At 42.4% G+C, this 26034-nt stretch overlaps 1 protein-coding gene across 1 annotated transcript; it reads right to left on the bottom strand.

Moving 5' to 3' along the window:
• Positions 1-34: 34 nt before the first annotated feature.
• sar1aa (secretion associated, Ras related GTPase 1Aa) lies at positions 35-25952 on the bottom strand. Its single transcript, XM_052041521.1, has 7 exons — positions 25875-25952; positions 19510-19584; positions 16501-16620; positions 13723-13788; positions 9834-9937; positions 7663-7794; positions 35-2463 (listed from the first exon to the last, which is right to left on the bottom strand). The coding sequence occupies exons 2-7, from the start codon at positions 19565-19567 to the stop codon at positions 2347-2349; spliced, it is 597 nt and encodes a 198-aa protein (XP_051897481.1). The 5' UTR covers positions 19568-19584; positions 25875-25952; the 3' UTR covers positions 35-2346.
• Between the last annotated feature and the right edge of the window lie 82 nt (positions 25953-26034).

The raw sequence follows: 26034 nt of genomic DNA, 5'->3' as shown, positions 1-26034 counted from the left end.
GATTAGTCAATAAAAGAAGTTCAAGACACGAAGATATACAAGTACATTTATTCAAATAAAGCAATGATTTATAATACATTTATACATGTTGCAAGTTATCTTTCTACCACAAAGAATGAACATATTGAGGGCAAGAACTAGTATTATCCAAGAATAAATTGGTGAAGGCATCAGACTGGTGAAGTGTTAAAGCAGTCACCAAGACCCTCAGTGGAGAACAATAACCCCAAACATGTAGAACTGTAATAACCGAGTAATACTGCAGGTACAGTACTAACCTGTTATGTTAGAAGCCCAGAAGCTTTTGGGGAAGGGGAAAGAATACATCATTTCTGCAATCATGCTTAGGAAAAAGGCAAGTCCACAGACTGCCACAATGATAAATGCCCTTCAGATGGATACCTGTTGATGTCTCTGTAGTGGAAACATGACCTTGCTCCTGGGACAAGCAAGACATTTTCTTTATCCAATCACTCACTTTGAGCAAATGATGGTTTAAAAAAAACAGAAAAGACTGAAGGGACATTAAAAGTAAAAACATAACATTCCCATTAAATGGCTTCCACCAGATTCCCATTTCAGGAAGTAACGAGTCTGTCTTGTTTGGCGATATAGGCCCTAACAGAGGAAAGCAGCCAGTTTGGTGCTTCCAAGACAGACATTTACTCCGAGGCTGGGAGAAGGTGCAATTTTATTTTCTAATTTTGGCAGAAAGAGAATGCCACAACAGAATGCCTCCATTCTTTCAGCAGCTGTGAAAGAATACCACCATTCTGTGCAAGAGATAGAAGTTTAGAAGCAAAAAAAAGTAATATGGTGTTCACTAACCACTTCTTATTCCCTTCAATTACCTGGTGGAAAGGCTGTTTGATAACAGTCCATTTCATTGATAATGCTGCCTCATTTCACTATATATACAATAAACAGAGACCCAAAACTCCCTGTTCCATGTACATCCACTGTTAGTTTTGAATGCAATTGTAAAACAGTTCCTTGCATTACATAGCCTGTGTAATGCCACTTTGCCTCCACAGTTACATTAAAAGCACCAGGTGTATGAATTTGTTCACATTTTTATAAAAGCTTTACATTAAAAGTGTGCAAGATATTGTGCAATTCCTCCAAATGTTCATGAGCCCCTTGGAAGTCAATAGCTTCTGCAACAAATTCATCTTGTAAACCATGCCACCCAGCTTGTGTTATTCAAAATTACTCGCTAATCAAGTTTAAACAGACTGCACATTACACTCTATCCACCTGTGACTTGCTTTGCTCATTTCCCAATTCTCAAAATACTTTTTACATCAAATTGGCAAAAGAAAACTCATTGACCGAGTCATCATTCCATTACAAAGTTAAATAACTAAGTTTTAAAATGTCATATTTTCCGATATGCAGCTATATACCCAAAACAATTGGGGCTATTTATTTCAGAAGGGATGAAATATCCCCAGTTCATACTCTAACCCCGGCAAAAATCCACCTCGATGCACAATACACCAATACAACAACTACAGCCATACAGAGTTGACAGATAATTAACCAAATTGAATGTACATTTATGAATTGACAAAATTTAACCAGTCCAAATACCACTGGCATATCTTCAAATGTTAGTCATGTATGTAAACAGCACATCCCACCTAGAATAAACTGGCAGCTGAAAATTTTAACAACAGTTTTCACAGCATCATTTCATGGGAGCTTCAAGTCCAGAATGGTCATCTTGACATTGGCCATATTTGCATACCCCAAAACTATGCGAATGTTTGATTTCAGCCTCAAACTATTCCAAGCTTCAAGAATAAAGGCTCTTACCACAATCAGCGCAGACAAAGAACACGTATGGAAAGGTGACTTGTGAACACTATTCAGCCTATTACTTGATTTGGGTAAAATGCTTTGTAGGGTGGCCAGTTAGCTGCTGTCCATTCCGTCCATGCTTTCTTGTATGACGGGGCACCAGAGGGGCAGACATACCCAAATATCTTCAGGAGCACGTAGCATCACAAGAAAGGAACACACAAACAAAAAAACCCCTTGCACGTATCTCTAAGACTGTTGCATAGCCAAACTCAAGTGCTAATTCTCAGTTGACTACTACTGGGGAGTTGTAAACAGGCCACACTTGGGGAAAAATGTTATCTTGTTAAACCAGGTACAAACGCCTACCTCAGAATTGAAGTTAAAAACCTAGATCTGAAACCTCTCCTGGCTGGCATTCCAATCTTGTCAACAGTTGTGTGACCTGTTTTATTTGGAAAGGAAGCAAAGGAGAGGAAAAGAAAAATCACGTAGACAGCTGCAAACTAGTTCAGTTCAAAGTGGCACAATTTTCTCTCAGGATCAGTCGATGTATTGTGACAGCCAGCGAAATCCTTCTCCATATCCCTGACGTTTCAGCACACTGCACATAAAGACCTCCAGTGGTCGGGTGTTCAGTTCCTTCAGCGGCACAATCCCCTGGAACAGATCAGCAAGGAAAGTTAATACTCCTGAAGCATGCAGCAACAGGTCATATTACTTGCACACAAGAATAAATCCCAAATATTTTTGTCTTTAAACCCCAAAAATCAGTCACATTTCCCCAGAGGAGCTGCTTTCATTCCCTCACACCATAATTCTAAGCTGCATGTAATTTACATCAGGTAGCCAAGTCAAACCAATTCCACACAAATATTAACAGTCAGATTGTCATCTTTTGTTCCTATCAGATCGTAAACCAGTCTAAATGAAGACTGTGTATTCTTGGTCACGCTCCAAATTTCTGTGCAACTAGCGTCAGATATCTATAAAATGCATACATTATGTGCATAAAGGATGTTGATGATAAACTAGAAATCCTGCCAAGACGTATCCAATACTGTTGATCAAATTACTTCCAGTGCTTTGTTTTCTTCTCACAACTTGAGGATTAGTCACTTGCATTCAAGCTCAGCACTGCATACTTTAAAGAGAATTTAAATCATTCCTCACTGCTCAATCTTGAAGGTGCCTCAAGTACTGCCAGCTTTCTAGCAGGCCTCCTCAATTCCTTCAGCCTAATGCAGAAAGATCCAACTGCAGCAATTGAGGTGGGTGGGTTGAAGGAAGTCTTTAGTCCTGCTTCATTCCCTTTCAATGCAAGCAGGGTCAAAACTCGTAGCACTGTTTGAAATTTATGAAGAGGTAATGTAGCACAGATAACCAACGAATCATCTCTGATAAGCAGCCATTTAGCCACAGCTTGTACTGACATGGCAAGCTGCACATGGTCAAATATTGCAATGCTTTTCATTGGAGCATTATCAGCTAAAATTTGATTTGACAGTACATAAACCTGATGTGAAGCAGATTTAGGGAGCTATACAAGGGAGTAGAAAAAGTTAGAGCAAAACAATTCCGAGAGCGAGTTCCAGAACTTGGGATCTTTCAGCTGAAGGCACAGCTTCCAAGTGGTGGAGCAATGAAAACTGGAAATGCTTGTAATTTAATTTTTGTCCTGTGGGAAAAACACCACTGGTTTCATAGTGAATTACAGCTAGAGACACTTGTACAAGAATGTGGCATCTCCAAATTGCAATGCAATCTACAGTTATAATCAATCACATGGGTTTGAAGAAGCCACATGGTTTAATTAAGGTCATTTGTGTGCACAAATAAGTTGCAATTGGCCTTTGAATATGTCCATAATGGAAATACAAAGACCAATGTGAATATTTAACAGAACTGGAGTGCCTTACTATCATATAATTACTTTAAGAGTAGACTCCAAAACTGAGTTCAATGAATAATGTATTATAGCTCCCTCAGTACACAAATAGTGCAGTTACAAGGATAAAATTCAATTTCAGCTTTTCACGTATTAACACAAACCACATACCAGCCACTGTCAATGAATTACCTCGAGCTGACAGATGGTTAGCTGGGGCGGTGAGGCAGAGTTTCAGTCATGTGTGAGAATGTCAAGTTACAGGAGTGAAGGTCTTACCAGCGTCAGAGCTCAAGGCTCACCACCAGATACTGCCCATGCTTTCTTTTGGCAGAGCATCTAAAAATTACTTGTTGATCTTCCATGCCGCTGCACATGGCTAGTCAAGGTCAAGGACAATCTTCATGCAAAACAGGCTTGGCACAGGGGGGCCAATTGCAGCACATTTTATTCTCCATTTTAACACTGTACTTTTACTTTTTAAAAAAAATTTCTAGGCCCATATCCATAGTGCAACTTCTAAGCTTGCCAGATCACAGCAACAACTGCCTCCTTAGTGATGGTGGCATCCTTCAAGTGTCATGTGAGGGAAGAGCAGGAGGAGCGAACCTTGAGCTGGAGGGGATTGCACGAGAAAGAGGAGCAGAACTGGTATCTGGACAGCAAAAGCCAGCTAGCAAGCACTACATCCTTAATCAGGTCACAACACTACTTCCATGTTAATCTGTCAAGTAATAATTAGATGCTGAACCATAGCTTTGAAAAGGCAGTGATGTGCTGTTATGACATGGGCAGATGGTGATGTGTTTTTATATGACATGGGCTGACTGCCTTTTATTTTAGCATTGGTGCCCAGTGTTATGTACTGGTAATGTTTACATGTGGCCCTTGGTTTGAGATACAGCTGGAGTGCTGCTGTTCGAGTTTTGACCAAACAGCAAACAAAATAAAACGCAAAATTGCTGAGTACCAAAGATCTAACCACACCGACCAGAAGTAAGTGCTGCACATGCTCAGACGCAAAGCAAAGGCAGAACTGTCTCATCTAATACAAATGGAGACAGAACTTGTGCAAATCTGGAGTGGTGGGGAGAGAATCTTAAATGCTGAAATTAAGATCAGGTAGATTTACTTGGAATTTACACCATTCTAGATTTACACTCCATGCAAAGCTAAACTGATGCAGCAGACATACACCATTAGTTTAGCATGTTTCATGTGAAAAGTCACTTTCACAAACACTCAACATCCAGTTCTAAATCAATCCCATGAAGCCAACATAGGCATAGATTCATACAGCACAGAAACAGGCCCTTTGGCCCACCTTGGGAAGGATGTGATTGCACAGGGGAGGATGCAGAAAAGATTGCCTGGGACGCAGTGTTTCAATTTACGAGGAGAGACTGAATAGGCTGGGCTTGTTTTCCTTGGAGTGGAGGTGGCTGAGGGTAACCTGATTTGAGGTGTACAGAATTATGAGAATAGGTAGCAAGAAATTTCACCTCATAGTAGACATGTCTAAAAACCAGAGGACAGAGGTTAATGTAAAGGATACAAAATTTAGAAGGGATCAGAGGAAGAATTTTTTTTCACCTATGTGGTTGGAATCTGAATACACTGCCAGAAAGGGTGGTGGAGGAGACACCCCAATAAGTAAAATGCAAACTAATTAATCTATAGGACAAAAGACGGTTTAGACTTGTGGTGTATTTTAGAACACCCCAAATCACTTTAAAACCAAAGTACATTTTTCCAAATATCAGTAGAAAGTCCAGCAACCAATTTGTGTATCACAAATAGCAATGATATAAACTACATTTTCTTTATACTGGTGTTAAGTAAGAAACAAAGTTTGGCTAGGATAATGGAGAACTCTCCCACTGACCAAGGCGGAAGGACCCTGATTGAGAAAACCAACCTAAATTTTTGTCCTCAACTTTCTGGAATTGGACTTGAACCCAAAACCTCTCTTATTTGTAGGGAAGAGTGTTACTCATTGAACCACAGCCAAAGATGCTTCCCACCAACAAACAAGCCACCCACTTAGTATCATCATAGGGAAATTTGGTTTGCATGGTTTTGAAAGTGCATTCACAAAAAAGATCAACCAGAAATGAGAATTCTTTGATCTACCCACAGCCTATCTACAGAGATATTTAACCTTCATATTGTTAACGGTTGAGCCAGATTTTATCTTCCAATTTAAAAGTCATCAGTAAACATCCAGTACATTTTTTTTGTAGCAGCACCAACCTACTTTTGGTTTTACTGCACTTCTGCCTTTACTTACCTTCCTGCCTAATTTGCAGTCAGCCAACATAAGAGGTCTCACATTTTCTGTAAATTATAGAGAACAATACATTCTATACATGAAACATCCCTCTAGAGCTCTCTCTAACCCACAAACACAAAGGTTACAATTACTAGGTTTGACTTTCCAACTACTGAGATGTTTGGTCTCAGACACAATGTGTTTCCACATCTACATGCCAAAAGGAGATGGTGGTAAAGACAAAGTCAGGACCCCCTTGATCAGTGTCCAGCCCCCCTAAGCAGAGGAACTAGTATCAGGTAAAGATAGTCTATGATTGTGAACCTCCCAACACATGTTGGCATGCACCAATGACATTCCACCCCCCCCCACCACACACACAAATCATTATCAGGCTGGAGTTGTTTCCTGATGAGAATCAGCCCTCAACTGGTCTTTGGGTTGGAGAACGGTTTTTAAGTAAATGCAACAATGCTAAGGAAGGGCTGTTCCTCCAGCCACTTAGGCGTGAGTCTACCTTTGCAGTAAGACCCAGCTGGAAATTTACCCCGATCAGATGTAGAGTTTTGAAAGCTGCTTTTATTTATGCCAAATGAATTGTTTTGTGTCAGTGGGTTAAATGTCTGAACAACTGAATGATGACTAATGAACTCATACATGGCAAAGGTTAAATGAAACCTGGTTTAAGTTTCACTGAAAGGGCACCAGCTAGTTAATACCATTCCCTTTAATAAATTCTGTTTGTCTATTTAGCTATAACATATTCATTGATCCTTCGAGCTCTTTCGTGATTCTACCACTAAAAACATACCTAGATTATCCAACTGGGCACTGGATATTGCAAGATAAACATTCTGTAATTTGTTTCTATTAAAATCTGTCCCACCTGCTCCACCGTGTGTAATATGAGTTGTGGAAAATATTAGACAGGCTGATCAATGCCATATGCTCAAGCAAACAAGTTTATTTCTTTTAAAAATAGATATCCAGGATAGCACTGAGGATACATTGCTGAGATGAGGCTTTAAATTGTCCACCTGCTACTATAAGAGAATAGGAAGCTAGCCAATATTCCTCCTTCAACCAATACCAATGAAAAGATTACCAGTAAGATTCCAATAATCCAGTATCCAGAAATCCCCATGGTTAGCTATCTGGTTCATTCATTAAATCACTAAGAAATTGTTATCTACAGATCCACGTACTTGCAAGGTTGGCTGTGCATTATTGGGAGTGCGGGCCAGGTGCTTGGCAGGAGCAGGGGTCAGGAATACAAGTAGGTTTGTGGGCAGAGCTGGGGTCCGATATACAGGCTGGGTACGTGGGGATCCAGAATGGGAGCAGAAGTCCAGAGAGCTTGCACGCTTGTTGTTTTGACAAGCTGAAACACACCAGGGTCCGTTTCCTGTGCTCCCTTTAAACTCTCTGGGTTCATTGGAAAATTTATTCTACTACTGCACAACATGCAAAAGAAGTGAAATAGAAGTGCTTTGGGGTAATAGGAATAACATCTATTAGCCTGGAAAATCTGCTACTCCTGCACCATAAAGTGCCCAGGGTGCTGAATTAACAGGTCATTGATTATAAACTGTGCATAGATTGCTGCCAGGCTACCTTCTGTAAGACTTGCACATTAAAAATTTACTCTTTGAAGCATTTACATGATACAATGCTTTAGAAACCCAAGCCTTCCCATTACCTTTCCTGTTGTTTGTCCATATAGCCCGAAGACCTCCCGTAGCTTCTCCTCACTGATGGCCTCTGATCGGTCAATTTTGTTGCCCAGGATAAGGACCGGAACATTGGATATTGTTTCATCTGTCATTAATGCCTAAAAAAAAGTGAATGCAAGAGTTTTTTTTTATTTCAGAGACACAGTTATTAGAAACAAAAGACTCCACAAAACTGCTGACAGTAAAACTCCGGTAATCCACTATCCGATATTTGGAAATCCTGATATTCGGTACCTGGCTAACCAGGAGTTGTTTGCCAGGGTCCCTGCCCACACACGGGCCCTGATTCCCGCTTGCTCACCAAGTCCCCTGTTCCCACACTCCCTTTAACCTTACCCGATTCACTGGAAAGATTATTCTACTGGGAAACATCCAAAAAAAGTAAAATAAGTGTTCATAGAAATAACACCCAATAATCTGGAAAGTCTGCCAGTCCAGCACCACCAAATTCCCAAGTGTGCCGGATTACTGGAATGTTACTGTAATGGGGAAACCATCCAAATTACATCAGGTGACGAGACCTGAAAGGGAGCAGATCACAACCACACCTCTGTTATAATATGCCACCCATCACACTTAAGCACCTTCTACTTGTGCTGCTGAGACAAATTATGGTTGCCAGATCAGGACCAGTTATTGGATTGCTTGCCCCTCCTTCCACACTCCTCCATAATGTCAGGATAGAAGCAAAAGATTTTCCCATACACATTTTAAAATGCAAGCGAAGGCCCATTTCAGGCCAGTTTCTTGAACTTGCTTCCCCGTTCAATGGGACTGTGGCTAATTTGCAGCTTAACTCTATCCACCTACCTTGACTTGTATCCCTGAACCCCCTTGGCTAGCAAGTGTATCATTCTCAGATTTAAAACGAACTAAGATAGCACTTACTCCTTCTGGGCAGAGAATGCTCCACACTAATGTCACCATTGCACAAAGGTTGCCTAATTGCTGCCCAGAATGACCTGGGTCTAAATTTTAAGGTTATATTCTAGACTCCCCACCAAAAAAATAATTTCTCTCTCTTTCTGTTGATAAATTCTAGCAATGGTACCACATTTTGCAATCTAGTATCTGACTTACTTTTTAAACAAAGAACTGCAAGGGAGAAAGGTGAGCTTATCACACTCTACCTGATACATAGAACATGACTGAAAATGAAGCAATTAATTTACTTCAGAATTCTTTCCAATTAAAGGAATAATTACATTTGGGTGTTTGAATGCATAACCCAATCCATTAAAGAATTAGATAAGCACTCATATTTATAACACAGCAATTGAGCTGATCACCACAACTATGTTAGTGGAAATGTTTACCCAACTCACTCCTGTGCCATCTATTGATCTTGATGGAAAGTGATAGGGTCACAGAGAGAGAAAAAAATACATTTATAAAACACTATCCACTTATCTTTCAGGAAGACCCTAAAGGTTTTGCAGCTATTGAAATACTTTTGAAGACACAGTGGTAATAATGGAAACTTGACAGTCAGTTTGCTCAAGGCAAGTTCCAGAAACAGCAATGACCAGTTAATGTTTTGAAGAGATGGAACATTACCCTTAATGATTTGGCCAATACTTATCCTTTAATTATATTTCCAAAGAAAAACAAATGGCCTGATCCTTTTCAAACTGCTGTTTGTGAGAGCTTGATGAATGCAAATTGGCTACCATATTTCCTACAATACAATAGATGCTACAATTCATAAAACACTTAAATTATTCTGAAGCATTTTTGAAGGACATGCTAGTTTCTATAAACAGGCAAATCTGTCTTTCATCCTTCCCAGTGAAGGTGATAGGAATGTGAGATGTTACAAGACTTGGGCATCACAGCCAGGTTTCGAGTTGCCCTTATAACTCCAGTTTGTATGAACCAAGGAGCTGAACTGCAATAAATAGCTGTTTTTAGTTTGATAATCCAAATCCAGTGTGGTCAGGTACAGTTCACCCCGACTCCTACTAGCTAATTGAACACAGACCATGAAATAAAGAGGCCATCTTCCTGACCTGTACATCTCAAATGGCCATTTGTTAGAAGAGAGGGAAGGAACCTACTTTCACAAAATCGACACTTGAAGCCATTCTATTAGAGGATTCTCATTTACCCGGAAATTCTTCAACATTGTTGGACTTACATCAAGTTCCACTTTAGACTCAGCAAGCCGCAAGTGGTCTGCACAGTCAACCAGGAAAACAATCCCGTTAATGGCAGGGAGGTAGTTCTTCCAGACTCTTCGGGCTGCAAATAAAGGCCGATATTTAAATACAGTATTTCAGAAGGCATTTGATACTCTCAAAGTGCCACATAATAGGCTCATCACCAAGACTGAAGCCCATAGACAGCAGCAGCAGGAAACTGCTAAAGTGTCAGAAAACAGAGTAGTGAATGGCTGTCATTCTGGAGGGAAGTGCGGAGTGGCTCTCCCAGGGCTCACTATTAGGATCATTACTTCCTTTACTCCACATCAATAGGTAGAAAGGGCACAATTTCCAAACTTCACAAACCTTGGAAGGGTAACATGCTGCAAGGAGGTATGAATATGGCTGGTGGTGGGCACAATTCTAAGTGTTACAGGAACAGAGAGATCTGGCACGTTATCTGCATGAACTGCTGTAAGTGGCAGGAGAGGTTGAGAAGTCCGTTAACAGAAGTCTACAGGATTAGTTCTGATTAAACGAAAACAGAAATGCGGTAAGAAATCAGCCAGTCAAGCAGCATCTATGGAGAGACAAACCAGTCAACATTTCAGGTCAGTGACCTTTCCTCAGTACTGAGTGGAGAGTGAAGGGTGGGCAGTATTTAAATCAGAGCTGGAGTGAGGTTTAATACGGAAACTTATTTGGAGATGGGTTAAGACAGATCAGGTGACAAGGAGCACGAGTTCTAACCGTTAGCAAGACATTTTAAAAAGGAACACTGCGAGAAAGGGACACAACACGATAATGGGAAGTAATGAGAGAGCAGTTTACCGAAAGTTGGAAAATTCAATGTTCATTCCAGAGGGTTGCAAAGTGCCTAGACAGAAGATAATTAAAATGGCATTGAGAATGAAAGGTCAAACTGAAAATGTTAACACTGTTTCTCTCTCCACAGATACTGGCTGACCTGCTGAGTATTTCCAGCATTTTCTGTTTGTAATATGGGATCCTGGGCTTTATAAAGATTGGCATACAAGAGCAAGGAAGTCATGCCAAACTTTTCTAAAATACTAGTTCTGCTACAACTGGAGTAGCTTCTCCCATTCTGGAGACCACATTTTAGCAAAGATGCAAAGGATTGAGAGGGCACAGAAGAGGAGATTTACTAGAAAAAAAGCCAGGAGTGAGGAACTTTGGTTCACTGACAGACTGGAAAAGGGGTTTCTCTCTTTGGAACAAGGGAGGTCACAAGAGGATCTGACAGGTATCTATAAACCATGATCGATCTATATAGAGAAAATTGAGAGAAACCATTTATATTGGTGGAAGAGTCAAGAACCAGAGTGAAGGTTAATTGGCAAAATAACCAAGAGTAACACTAGAATTTTTTCTTCTTTCACACAGATAGTGGCAGCAGGTTCAATTGTGGCATGCAAAAGGGAACTGGTTAAGTATTTTTAAATGGAAAAAAAAGTGACTGGGCTATGGGAGAAGACAGAGAAATGGAAACAGCCAAATTCTCTTGGACAGAGCTGGCATGGACTCAAAGGGCAGAATAGCCTGCTTCAGAACTGTAGCCATTCTGTGAACACAAAATTGTCTACAGTAAATGAGATAAAGAATTCAGGAGAAACTACTTTATGCAGGAGTGGTGAGAATAGAGTTCACTACCATATGGAATGAATCAGAATTGTACAGTATGGAAACAAACCATTCATCCCAACTCGTCCACACTGACCACTGGGGTCCCTTCTACATTAACCCCATCGCCCAGCACTTGGTCCACAGCCCTCTATGCCTAAGCCATTCAAATATTCATCTAGACACTTAAATGCTGGCAGAAACCCAGTTTCAACCATTTTCTCCGGCAGTGCATTTCAGTGGACATGTATTTAAGGAGAACCTAGATAAGCACAAGAGAAAGAAAGAACATGTTGATGGGATGAAATGAAGGGTGGGAAGAGGCTCATACACAACAAATAAAGGCCAGATAGACTAAATGGCCGATTTCTGTACCACAGCCCCTGTATAAAATCAAGATCAATGTCACCGTTTCATTTGAAGTAGTGGGATAAAATTGCTTCATTTGGCCACAGGTTGGCCAATGTTTGTAGCTTTTACTTGTTTACCAAATGAAGGTCGTCAAACTTGGATTAAAACACAGCTCTCATAATTTACCGTACATAAGATGAAGTCCTCAGACCACTCAATAGAAACATCCAATAGACACCAGAACTATACAGACTAAATAGTCAAGAGACTTAAAAAAAAAAGGAAAGTAGCTGCTGTGAATTTATAGAAGTCTATCACTGTTTGTAAAGGGTCACAAGGTGCTTGGGTGGGACGAGGCAAGGGATTACATAAATACAAGTGCTTAGTTTAGTAAATGCTTGGATGGGGAGGAAAAGAAACCTCAAAGAATGACCATCTCCTCCCATGCCTGCTGGTTTTCTCTCATTTCCCTGGGAAAGGGTTCTTGGCTACAGAATAAACAGAAGCAGGACCAGGCTAAGCAGTCCCTTGAGCCTGCTCTGCTATTCAATGTTCATGGCCGATCCAATCTTGATCTAAATACCACTTTCCTGCTCTCTCCCAGAGCCCTCAACTCTTTAGTCGTTCAAATGTCTGCATATATTAAAGATGGAGATCGACAATGACTCGATCACCATAGCTCTCTGGGGTGAAGAATTTCAAAAAGATTCATCACCCTCAAAAAAAATACAATTCTCATCATCTTAAAACAGCAATTCCTTTTGCTGAAACTATGTCCTAGATAACTCCACTAGTGGAAACAACCTCTCTCAATCCATCCTGTCAATCTGCCTCAGGATCTAATATGCTTCGATAACATCACCTCTCAGTTTTCTATTCTTCAATAAATACAGGCTCAACCTTTCTTCAACAGTCAGCTCCTTCATCCCAGGAATCAAAATAGTAAACATTGTCTGTGCTGCATCCATGAAAGGGCATCATATCTTAAACATGGAGATGAAACTGTATGCCATGCCCCAACTGCAGTCTCACCAACACTCCTTTAAAGTGCATCAAAACCTCCTTACTTTTATGGTCCATACACTAGAGGCCAACATTCCATTAGCTTTCCTAATTACCTGCATTTTCTACATGCTAATCTTGTGTTTCACATACAAGGACCCTCATCTCTTTGTATTCCAACCTTTTGTAGTTTTACCGATTTTAAAAAATAATTTGCTTCTTCATTCCTTTTTCCAAAATGGATAACTTCATGTTTTCCTGGATTATACTTCATTTATCAATTTCTTGCCTACTCACTTGACCCATCCACATCCCTTTGCAGGGTTATTGTATCCTCGTAACATTTGAAGAAAGGTAGAGCAAGTTGGGCCAAGGTTTGGTGGAGTTTAGAAGAATGAGAGGTGGTCTTAATGAAAGACAAGATGCTGAGGGGGGATATGGTATATGGATTCATCTAAAATTAAACTTTCAATATTTGCACAATGGTAACAGGAGTTTCCAGGTCAAAGTGTCAAAAATAATTAGCCCTTATACAGATACTTCACATGGTATAATGTCCTGAGACTCTTCCCCAGAGCACAGTCACAACAAAAATGATACTGGGCCAAAACAGGATAGATGACCATCAATTTGTCAAAGAGAAACATTTGAGGGCTAATTTAACTATTTTTTCACCAAAACCACAGAAGTTTAGGATTGTGATCAGGAAGAGATACTTTGATTTGTTACTCCTTACCTGCCCAAATCTGTTGATATACATGCTTTGGACAGACAAATCTTCCAGTTTAACATGCTGGCATGTTATACTGAAAATGCCAAGCCTGATCAGCACAAACTAATCAACACATTACTATGCACAAACATGATAAAGCTTTTTTTTTGGCATTATACCTTGTGCATGACCTCCAAGGTCAAAGGTAGTGAATGTCATTCCTGCAATAGTCAGCTCTTCTGATGCTGCAACAATAATAAAAAAATTAGAGCAAGCAATCCCAGTGGTCTGTGTGCAAATGTGATGAACAAACAAACTCAGAACTAGAAGCAAATACACACACAAGCCAAGGGCAACACGAGGTTCTTTGTACAATCACAAGCTGAATGCCACACTGTAGATGCACAGGTTGCTCAGTCATAACTGAATAATCCAGAGTTTAAAACTAAATAGCTCTCATGTACCTTTCTTTTGTGTCACAACACATGCAATAATTTTGAGAGCAGAGGCATTTTTTTGTTATATTGACGGTCAAACCTTTGAGGACATCATATTGTGTGTTACAAGAGCTCTAGATCCCCATACTAATAGATGCGGAATCATCGCAGCTCTCTGAGGGGTATGTTGTTATTTGCCTGATCATGGGCAAAACCAGAGGCAATTGATCAGTCAGAAAAAGTCTGATAATATTTAAATTATGTTAATTTTCTTGGAATTTTACTTTTTAAATATACAAATTACTATTAAATTCCCAGCTAAAAATGTGCTGGCAGCCTGCATTTGTAGCTGCTGTGTATGATGGCAAGACTGACAATGAATGACTGTTCCCTCCAAGCAATTCCATCCCTTCATCAACTGTCTGAGACCCACTCATACTGTTTATAACCCTGGTGTTGTATCCGAGAGTCCAGCTTCAGACTACATATCCAAGCCTTCACCAAGACTACTATCCCTGCCTCAGTTCATCTACTGCCACGCTGTGTCAGTTTCTGGACTTGACTATTCCAGTGGACCCTTTGCTGGCTTCTAACACTCTGTTCTCCATAAACTTGAAATTATAGAGTCAAACAGTACAGATAGACTCTTTGGTCCACTGGGATTGCACCAACTACTGAGCATCCATTTCCATTGATCCTACACTAAACTCATTTTATTCTCCTCACGTGCCCGTCAACAATCCCACATTTTACCACTCGCCTACATACTAGGGGCAACTAACCTACCAACATGCATGTCTGTGTGATGTTGGAGGAAACCAGAGTACCTGGAGGAAACCCACGCAGTCACAGGGAGAACGTGCAAATTCAACAAAGACAGCACTGAAGTAACGACTGGAACTGGCATCGCTGGAGCTGAGAGACAGCAGCTGTGCCGTTGTCCCACCCTTCCCCCCCACCCCCCAAAAGAAGAGTCTTGGTTTTGTGCTCAGTAGAAAGGGTAGAGCTCTTCAGCTGCAAAAGCCACAGACAACATGGCCCAGTATTTCAGAGCATACACCACATACAGGGCAGTACAGATCTTGCACTTGAGGGACTCAGTGCTTGGAGATCACATTCTCTAGGAAAGCCTTCAGCACCCTGTGGTCTCCGAGATTCACATGACCCTGCCACACTTGGTTTGGTGATGTCCTGCATTTTATCACAAGGACTTTATAGTGTTACTTGGCTCTACCTTTGCCTCTTTTCTTTCTGTCATACATAGTAGCTTCACTTGTTGGCACTAATGCAGAACTCTTCTACCTGTACCCTAACTCACATCCTCCCATTCCTGATCTACACCAACTCCAGTTGAAGCAACACATTGATTTTAATATCTGCATCCATTTATCCTCCCCAAATTCCTTCATGGTCTCTCCTCCAGCCCTACAACCCATCTATGTATTACTTTAAATCAGGTCTCTTGGTCATCCCCATTCTTGATCACACCCAATTTGCTCTACCATTGGCATCTATGCCATCAGTTGTCAAGCTCTGAAATTCACTCCCTTGCTACCTCTTTTAAACGCCTCCTTAAGGTTTGTGTCTTTGGCCAAGCTCTTGGTCATTTGTCCCAATTCTTGTGTGAATGCCTCATGCACCATAGTTTTTTTGTGTTATGTCAGAGATGCCAATAAAATAGAAATTCATAGTTGCGTAATGGCATTGTACACAAGTTATACCAGATCCATTCCTCCGACTACTAGGAACAAAATACCTAGCTTATTCTTTTATCAGCTCAACTCAGGGCTATTCTAGGTCAATCCCAGAAGTTCTACCCACCGTTCTGATCAGCTATTTCAGCATCAAGAAACAAATACGACTCTTTTTCATCAGTATGACTCAAATATACAAGCATACAGGCTTTCTGCCTTTGCTGGTGACATAGGTTCATCCTGGAGCCCTGAAGTACAACATTGCTATTAATTTGAATATGCAAATAAAAACAGCAGATGCAGGAAACCTGAAATAAAAACTCAGCAGGGCAGGCAGCATCTGCGGGAAGAGAAAAAAAGTTAACATTTTGGGCATGTGATCTTTCACACAAAAAGTTGCAGACCCAAAATAATTGTCTCTTTCCACAGATGCTGTTTGGGTTTAGCCAGCATTTTCTATTTTTAATTTGAATATATGTCTCAAGTTATTGCAATTAACAGATCCTACTGGTCAAATAAGCAATGACACAAGACCTTTCAAAATCACTGAACTAAGAAAATTCTGTAGGATCTCACTGCCTACGAAACCTGTGCTAGTTAAATCATATTCTTGTGACAAACTGTCAAGACTTGAGGCTAAGCTTGAAGACAGCTACAGTCCTTTGTGGTGCTTGCTTTGACCACTAAGCCATTAACAATGAATACAATAAATACATACAAGTAGGCAGAGTGCTGCATCAGCAGGAAAAGTGCTTAGCTCTTGCAGAGAGAGATCCTGACACTGGTGAACAGTGAGCCATGCTTCGATTCAATTGTAACTACTTACTGGGATGCAATGTTGGAACGTGCTGCCCCAGCCTGTTATCTTTCAGCATGTGCAATAAGGTGGTTTTCCCAGCATTGTCCAAGCCGAGGAAAACCAATTTTCCTGATTTCTTATATAAACCTGGAAAAAGAAAACACATAATTTATTACAGCTCATTTAGGAGGACAATTGTGTTGAATCCAAGGCACAATTCTATAGTATTTAACCCTCAAAGTCACCAGAAAGATTATGTAATCATTATCATACTTCTGTCAATAGGTCTCAGCTTTATCCCCCATCACAATGGATTCAGGGCCTGGCACGACATTAGGCTCTACATTGATCATCTCTGTGCCCATTTCTTCACCCTCGAGTCTTCACTGCAGACTGTAGATCCTTTCTCTTGTTTCCAGAGTTCCTGATCCCTTCCCTCTTGCCCTGTCTGGATCCATACATCACCAACTGTCCATGCAACAGTAACAGTCTTAATTTTCCCATTCACTCTATTCAATCTGACCTAGCCCCCTCCTGAACCTGCAACATTCTGCTCATTTAGGAACGACCCTGATATCATCAAACCTGCCAACAAGGGTGGTGCTGTTCTGGTTTGGTGAACTGATCTCTATCCAGTAGAGGGCAAACATCAGCTCTCAGATACTTCCTCAAACTTCCCTCTGGACCACGAACCCACCACTGAACATCAAGCCAGACATTCACGGACCTTATTTCCTCAGATGATCTTCCCTCCACAGTCTCCAGTCTTATAGTCTCCCAAACTCATGTAGCCAATTCTAAATCCTCCCCAGGATCCACAAGCAGGACCGTCCAGGCAGACTCATTGTTTCAGCCTGGTCTTGTATCAAACTTGGTTGCTTCTACCTCAACTCCATCCCTAGTCCAGTTCCTTGCCACTTACATGCATGTTACCTCTGATGCCCTCCTTCCACCTTGACAGCTTCAAGTTTCAACGTCCCAACTAGCTCATCTTTGCCATGGATGTACAATTCCTCCATCACACATCAGGAGGGTCTGAGGGCCCTTTGCTTTTTCCCTGAACAAAGCCCAACCAGTTGCCCTACACCAACACTTATTCACCTGGCTAAACATTCTCACAATGAACTACTCCTTCAGCTCCACTTTCTCCAAATCAAAGATGCAGTTATGGGCCCAAACTACAGCTATCTTTCTCCAAGGTATGTGGAACAGTCCTACTCAGGTCCCCTCCCATAAATCTTCCTGGTACATTGCTGCTGCTTTCTGCACTCATACACAACCTAAAAATTTCATGACTTCTGCTGCTAATTTCCACCTTGCTCTCACCTTCACAGGGTCCATCTCTGACTCTTCCCTTCCTGAACCTGTCTCTGCCTCAGGGAATAGGTTAGTGACAAACATCCATTAAGAGTCCAAACTCCTAGTTATCTTGACTATACATCCTCCCATTTCTTGCAAGGATCCCATTGCATTTTCCCCAGTTCTTCCATCTTTGCCACATCTGCTCCAATGACAAAACTTTCCACACAGGTTACCAGGATAACTTCCTTCTCCCTTAACCATGGCTTCCCCTTTAGTTGACAGAGCTCTTGACAGCATCTCCTCAATTTCCTGCACCTCTACTTTCACCTCTTCTTCCCGGCCAGAGCAAGGACAGTTTCCCCAGTTCCCACTTAACAATTCCCTGGTCCATCAACTACTCCTCTTTTCAGCTTCCCATACAACCCCTGCTCTTTTACCTCGTCCCTTCCCACCATCCAGGGATCCAGCAGTCTCTTCAGGTGAAACACTTTCTCCAATGCATAATATTCAGTGCTAACAATATTGCTCCCTCTAATTTGTAGAGACCAAATGCAGATTGAGCGAACACCTTGCAGAGCACTTTTATTCAATCCGACTAACACTAAGATTCCATTTGCTTCTCATTTTAATTCTCCATTCCCCTTTCACTCTGACATATCTGTCAGTGGCCTCTTGCTTTCCAATGCTAACTTGAGGAACAATACCTCATCTTCCTTCTGGGACTCAATATAGAGCACAACAATTTTAAATTAGTCATCTCTTTACAAGAAACTGGCCAGTATGCTATAGGTTATCCATCTGTTATATTAACTCAGTCTTTATCTTCTCTCTATAGACACAAGTTGTTCTGTTGGGCAGCTACCATCAGGCAGGAGGCACAGAAGTCTGAAGTCCCACACCACCAGGTTCAAGAATAGCTACTTCCCTTCAACCATTCAGTTCTTGAACCAACCTGCACTACCCTAATCACTGCCTCAGTATAACAACACTCTGACCACTTTGCACTACAATGGACTTTGGGTTTTGTTATTCTAACTGTGTTCTTTCTTGTATAATTTAGGTTTATCTCGTGAACATTATGCCTGTGATGCTGCTGCAAGTAAATTTTTCATTGCACCTGTGTACTTGTGTATATGACAATAAGCTCAACTTTGACTTTGGGCATTTCCAATATTCTCTTTTTAGTTTCAGTCCTATACAAGTGCTTTAACCTGAATTTCACAGTTTTTACACATTTGTTTTCTCTTTCTCTAACTGTCCTCATTAATCTACCAGATGGTTTCATAAATAACAGCACCATAACAACCCTGCTTCACCTTACCAGAGATATTCCCTTTGTTACAGGAAAAATGCTGCTACTCAAATGTTAGCAGTATTGGAAATAAACTCTTAACTGTGATTTCTACACATTATTGACCCAATTGATTCCATTTTTAACATTTTGAGAAATGGGACAGATTTCTCAAGCCTCATTTAGCAAGAATTTATGACGTCTAACATTTATAAAATTAGGCTCATACAACAATGGAATTAAATCACGCGCACTCCCAAATCCATAGAGTTAATGATGCCCTAGCTAATGGAGACTCATACTCCAGTATCCCAGAGCCAGATTAAGATTCAGAATAATGAAGTCACTCTTGCATACCTCCAAACTGCAATCACCAAATTCAGGGGAAGGGAAGAAGGGAATAACAGTGAGAAACAAACAGAACACAGCTTGTAGCCACTTACCCAGGAACTGTAGCATACTGGTGAAGCCATTGTACAGCCAGTCGAGTAAGCCTGACATTGCTGAATCAGACACACCTACAGCAGGGAAAAGACAAGTTCAGTTATAAGAGATTTCCCTGAAAGCCAAATATTTGTGCTAAATTAGTATAGGAAGAGGCCATTCACCTTCTCAAGACTATTCTGCTATTCATGATTGGTTTGTATTTCAACTCAAACCACCTGGTTTGGATTAATATCCCTCATCTAGCCAAAAACCTATCAAATTCAGATATAAAACTATTAATAAAACTAGTTAATTGACTGTTATTTGGTGAGAGAGAATTCTGTGCTTTCACTACCTCTAGAATTGTGCTACCCTTTGGATGAAGAAGTGCCTCCAAACTTTTTAATTTTAAATGATTTAAAACCTTAAATGATTTTAAGGCTGTGCCTTATTCTGGATTTCCCCAACCAGCTGAAAACAATTCTATTTACCAATCAGTTCCTTTCACTCTCCTAATCAGTTCTGGAATTCGCCTTTAATATCATTAAACTTTAACTTTGCCCTCGACTCTGAAGTAGAAGCTTATCATAAGCCTTCTGCAAGTTCAAGTATACTCTATCCATACACATTCCTGCTTACTACCTCAGTTAGTTCATCATAAAATTAATTTTGGCTCATTAGACATAACTCTTCTTTGCAAGTCCAATATCTCCATAAAAGGCTAAATTTACAAAGCTGGCAGGCAAGGAGGTTGATGGGAGTGGTTCCAGCATTTGGGGAATAATTGTAGCACTCTAAATGTTTTAAAGTGCTTTGTTTTTCTTATGCAAAGCAAAACATGTGTGCTTTCAGGGTCAAATAAATTAACACTGGAAAAAAACAACTAACATGCAATGTTCAACGACAAACTGAAACATTAAAACAGACATATTTTGAGAGGAAGATTTAAAAGCAATGGGATTGGATTGAATCTGTTTAAAAGGGCAGTGGATGGTTATGGGAGTAATAGCAGGGATCTTTCAGCTATTTAAGTTGTGGGGGGCCACAGAGATACCACCAAGTTATCTCTGCAACTGGCAGGTTAGCAAGTCAGTGTCTTCTGGGTGAACATCGAGGTTCTGATCATATCCAGGCAGTTTTTACAAGTGGACCACATCATTTGCATGCCTATCACCAGACTACTAAAACAAGAACTCTATCATGGGAAGAGGTTTTCAGGAAGACAGAGAAAATGGTTTAAAGTATCATTCTGGAAACAAAATGCAACATCCTCACTAACTCGTGGGCATCCTTAGCCTGTGACAACTCAAAACAGAGAAAGGATTTAGTAGCATAGACAGGATAAGGTTGCATTGGAGGCAATCCAAAGAAGCTTTATCAGGCTAATTCCTGGGATGAGAAGATTGTCGTATTGAGAGAGGCTAACCAGGTTGGGTCTGATACTTTGGAGTTTAGAAGAATGAGGGCTCATCTTATTGAAACATCTAAGATCCTCAAGGGGCAGAACAGGGTTACTGTGGAGATGTTTTCACTAGTGGGAGAATCTCAAACAAGTAGATATGGCTTCAAGATACGGGAACAGTCACTGAAAACTAAAGTTCTCGCAGAGGGTGGCGAATCTCTGGAATTTTCTACACCACAGAATTGTGGAGACTGGCTCCATTAGAAGTATTGACAGTGGAGCAAGATACATTTTTGAAAGACCTGTGGATTGAGGGCTATTGGAATCTGGCAGAGAGGAGATGTTGAGGCCCGGAGTAGATCAGCCATATTGAATGGTGAGGCAGGCTTGTGGGACTAGGTGGCCTACTCCTATTTTCATGTGTCTATCCTGGAAGGCATTGGGAACATCAAGTCTGTACAACAAGCACAAATGGAGGCCATGTGCAAATAGTGGGAGGAACACACAACTTCCCAAACACTGGATCAAGCACCACTTGTCCCATTGGCAAAGGACTACTTAGCAGCCTCATAACCTACAGAAGCAAGTCACTCTCATTCTCAAGGAACTGCCTAAGACTGAATGTGTGGATATGAACTTGAAAATGGCCACAACAATAATTAGGTCTCTTTGAGCTGATGAGGCTCCTGGCCCCGATGGCACCAACTCTGAAATGAAATAGGACTGTGCTTTATCCACTTAATATGAGCTGTGACTCAGCTGATGATTCTCTCTTCTCCAATCTGAAGACTCCAGATTGAAGTATTACTCCAGGGACTTGAAAGCAAAAATGTAGGTGGAGGAGACACTGCCTATTGGAGGTGTTGCCTTTCAGTTGAAACATTAAGTCCCATCTCCCCTTTAGTGTCTGTAGAAAAGATCACATGTCACTATTTCAAAGAACAGCAGGTGGCTTATCTTTGCTGTTAATCGATATTTATCCAACAATCTTATATAGGTTATTTGGATATTTTCATTCTGTCATTTGTAGAAGTTTGTTGTGTAAAAACTGGCTGCCTTCTTTCAACACTTCAAGATATTTAATTGGCTATAAGGTGCTTTGGGTGTGCTGAAGGGAACATAAATTTAAGTTTGCTCTTTTTCTTTTGCTATCGTCTGGGATTGTACTCAAATACTGGATTAAAGTACTCCAATGTTGGTTTAAAATACACCAATATTAGATAAATAAACGACGTCTTAAGCAAGAAATGACTTACCCATGAATTTAACTTCAGTTGTGAGCAAAGTGCTAGAAATGACTGTTAGAGATGTTCTTTCCAATGTGGAACAATGTCAGGGAAGTGCAGTACTGCTGATAGGAATGGAGGTGCTATCTCACCAATGACTGAACTTTTCACAGTGGGTTACAAAATTACCTCAATTGGAATTTGGCACCTTTATTTTCATATCTTCCTAACAATCTGCCATACCAAAACTTTCACCTTACAGAAAGAATTGGTTTTGAGGACAACCATTAACTGTATTTGTGCACAGCACCGTTCACCAGGAATCGCTGTTAGGGATACTGTGCTTTGCTGCTGTTATTAATGATCTGGATGATGGTGAACAACGTACCTCAGAAAATCACACACAGGTATATGGATGCAAAGACCTATAAAAAGATATTTTGTTGGTGGGGCTAGGTGCATTGAGAGATTGAGCCCTTGACTCTCTTTCAAGATGGGACCTTCAACATGATCAATTTAGACAGAGGTAATTGCAATTGAGTTACATAGTTTATCTCATAAATATTGGCCATTCAGCCCACAAACATCACATGGCTGGCTTATGAGGATTGAATAGAACAAGCCCATGTTCTCCAGTGAGGTAGATCTCCTGGAAGTGTCAAATCTTTGGGCATGGTGGCAGAGATCCTGAGGACAGAAGAGACTGCAGATAATGGGGTCTGGAGCAAAAAGCAAAACTGCTGGAGGAACTCAAGAAGGTCAGGCAGCATCCGTGGAGGCAAAGGGAGTCCTGATGCAGGGCCTCAACCATCCCTTTGCCTCCACAGGTGCTGCCTGACCCACTGAGTTCCTCCAGCAATTTGATTTTTGCTAGCGATCCCGAGGGGTTGTTTTCCCAACTTGGAGTCAGAGTCTCAGAATAAGGGCTGGCTGTATAGGACAGAGATGTGGAGAAGTATCTTTACTTAGACCTGTGAATCTTTAGAATTGTCTCCCCAAAGGTGGTGGTGCTGAGTATTTGGTTACACTCTAGGAGCCTCAGCAGAGATGAGGTGCAGCACTGCAGTGAGAACAACTGAGCAGACTAAACAGCCTACAAGGTCTATCTGGTTCCCATTTTCAATGTTGTTTTGCTTTTAATGCTTCAAATGAGTCGACTCCTACTCATTTTCATCTAACCCTATCAACATATTCTGTTCCTTTTCCCTCAGCTGTTTCATTAGCTTTCCCTCAAATGCACCCTATTATTTGCTTCAATTGTTCGAGAGTAGCAAATTCCACATTCTCAGCTCTCTTTTGACAAAGAGATTTCTGGTGAAATCCTTCTGGATTTATTTATGATCCTCACGTTCTGGACTTCCCACAGAACTGGAATATTTTCTCATTGTTTATCCTAGCAATCTCTTTATATTTTCTGACAATCATCCCTCAGCCTTTCCTTTTCTAGATCAATCTGGGTCATACACTCACAGCAGCCATGCAAGTGAGGAACTGTTGGGATGGGAGAAGAACTTGAATTCATTGGTGCCCACTAGAGTTGTAGCAGAGGTTTGTGAAAGCAAGTAGCACAATCCATTCCTTGTACAGACGAAAAGTGACACATACAGCAGGATGTCCAAATTCGCTTTACAGGCACAGGATACTGCTTTGGTACCTGCTGAACATAGTACCCAATTTAAGCACAGCAAACACCCACAAACAGTAATGACATAGCAACCTGACTCCACTGATATTGATCTAGTGAATAAAAAGTGGTCATGACAAGAGATGACTTCTCTGCTTTACTTTCAATGCTGTCATGAGATTGTTTATGTTCTACCTGAGGAGGACTTTGTTTTTAGTGTCTCAACCGTAAGAGGTGGGGGATCACGACACAGATTCAGACCACTGCATTTAGAATCCCACTCTACATTGATTCCCTCACTTAATGAAAATGTCAAGGATTTGGAAAAGAGCCAGAGTAGGCTATCAGGACAGACCAAGAACCAAATGTATTTTTAAAATTTGAAATGGTATGTAATTCAGCAAAATATGATTAAGATCTTTAAGATAATGATAGAAATGGATTCTGTTTTCGCTCCTCAATCCCTCTATAACCTTAACTCAATTCTTCTGTTATTTCTCCACCTCCTCAGTATAATCCTACCCAATTCATTCCAATCCTCCTGTAACCCACACTTCTCCCTACACTGACTCTCCCACCTTCCCAATCACCACTCCAACGCAGTCCTCACAACCACACTCCCCACCCCCTGCTCTCCAACTCCCACATTCTCACTTCTCTCCCACACTCCAAGCTCTCTCCTCACTCTCACCTCTCGCAGCCCCCACTTCCAATTCCTCCTCGTTATGCCTTCCTCATCCTCTCAGCACTCCCTTCTCTTCAAATCTCCCTTGCTCCTCTTTTCACCCACTTCCCCTTCATCACTCTCCCCACAACCTCCACTCTCCTGCATTCCCTCTCTCCCGTGACTCCTTCACCCTCCCTCCATTTGCACCCCACTCTTTCCTGACCCTTACAGTCCACAATCCTACTAAACCCACTGCCCCCTCTACCCATACTCCTCCCCCAACACATTCCTACTCACACATACTCCTGTTCTCCATCCCCTCCCCAAAGCCCCCTCCTGTTCCTTGCAATCCCTCATTCTCCACATTACCCCAACAAACCTCATCCCCCACACCCCTCCTTCTCTCCCACACCTCTCCACGCTAGCTCCTGTCCCCCCTTGGTCACCCTCCCCTCTTCCCCCCACTCCCTTCTGCCCTGCTCCACCCTCCCCCTCTCCCCCACTTCACCCTCCCTTCCTCACCCACCTTTCATCCCTTCCCCCTCCATCCTCCCTACCCTCACTCATCTCCACCCTCCCCCCTCCTCTTCCCTCCCCCCACACTCCATTCCCTTCTCCCCCTCCACTCCCCTACCCCCACCCTCTCTCCCCCCCACTCTCCTCACTCCACTCTCCCCAACACTCCCTTCCACCCACCCTCTCCCTCCTATATCCTCTACCCCTGGCCCTCTCCCCCTCCCTTCCAGCCTCTCTCCCCTCCCCACTTCCTCCTCATCTCTCCCTCCCTCCCCACTATTCCCCTCCTCCCTCTCCTTTCCCCCCACCTTCTCACCCCACCCTCTCCCTGCCCCAAGGTCTCCTCTCCCCCTCCTCACCCTTCCCCCACCCTCCCCCCCCACCCTCTCCTCACCCTCCCCCCCCACCCTCTCCTCACCCTCCCCATTCCTTTCCTCCTCCCCTCCCTCTCCCCATTCCTTCTCCCCTCTACACCCACCCTCTCCCCCTTCCTTCCCTCCCCTCATCCCCCCACTCTCCCTCCTCCACTCTCCCCCACCCTCTCCCTCCTCCCACAACCCCCTCCTCCACTCTCTCCTCACCATCCCACCCCCAACTCTCCTCTCCCTCTCCTCCTCCCCTCCTCCCCCTCCCCCCCTCCTCTCCCCTCCCCCCCCTCCCCCCTCCTCTCCCCTCCCTCCCCCCTCCTCTCCCCTCCCCCTCCCTCCCCCCTCCCCTCCCCCTCCCCCTCCCCTCTCCCTCCCCCCTCCCCTCCCCTCCCCCCCACTCCTCCTCCCTCCCCTCCCCCCCACTCCTCCTCCACCTCCCCTTCCTCCACCTCCCCGTCCTCCACAACCCCCCTCCCCGCCTCACAACCTCCCCCACAACCCACCTCCTATCTCCCCCCTGCCCCGTGTGGTGTGGGTGCGGGACCTCGCCGCCGCCCCGCTCCCCCCGCAGCCCCTCACCTGACGGCGCTTCTCCCGGCCTCGGCCGCTCTCCCCCCGATCCCTTCACCGACGGCACGGCCCGCTCCACCGCCCCGGAACCACAAGCACCGCTTCCGGGGGCAGCGGCTGTCAGCTGATCAGGGGAGGGGGGAGGGAGTCAGGGGTGGGGGGGTGACGG

This window comes from Pristis pectinata, chromosome 30 (genome assembly GCF_009764475.1).
Source record: "Pristis pectinata isolate sPriPec2 chromosome 30, sPriPec2.1.pri, whole genome shotgun sequence".
NCBI classification, from domain to species: Eukaryota; Metazoa; Chordata; class Chondrichthyes; order Rhinopristiformes; family Pristidae; genus Pristis; species Pristis pectinata.
The sequence above is the reverse complement of the archived record's forward strand: the minus strand, read 5'-3'. Positions and strand labels throughout refer to the sequence as shown.

What these genes read in the sequence shown, in the direction of transcription:
- sar1aa (XM_052041521.1), bottom strand. Translation starts at nt 19,567, where the DNA reads ATGTCAGGCTTACTCGACTGGCTGTACAATGGCTTCACCAGTATGCTA. An exon ending in CAGTATGCTACAGTTCCTGG is followed by an intron (nt 16,621 to 19,509) that starts GTAAGTGGCTAC and finishes TTCTTTTTCCAG; the next exon opens with GTTTATATAAGAAATCAGGA. An exon ending in CGTTCCAACATTGCATCCCA is followed by an intron (nt 13,789 to 16,500) that starts GTAAGTAGTTAC and finishes TTATTGTTGCAG; the next exon opens with CATCAGAAGAGCTGACTATT.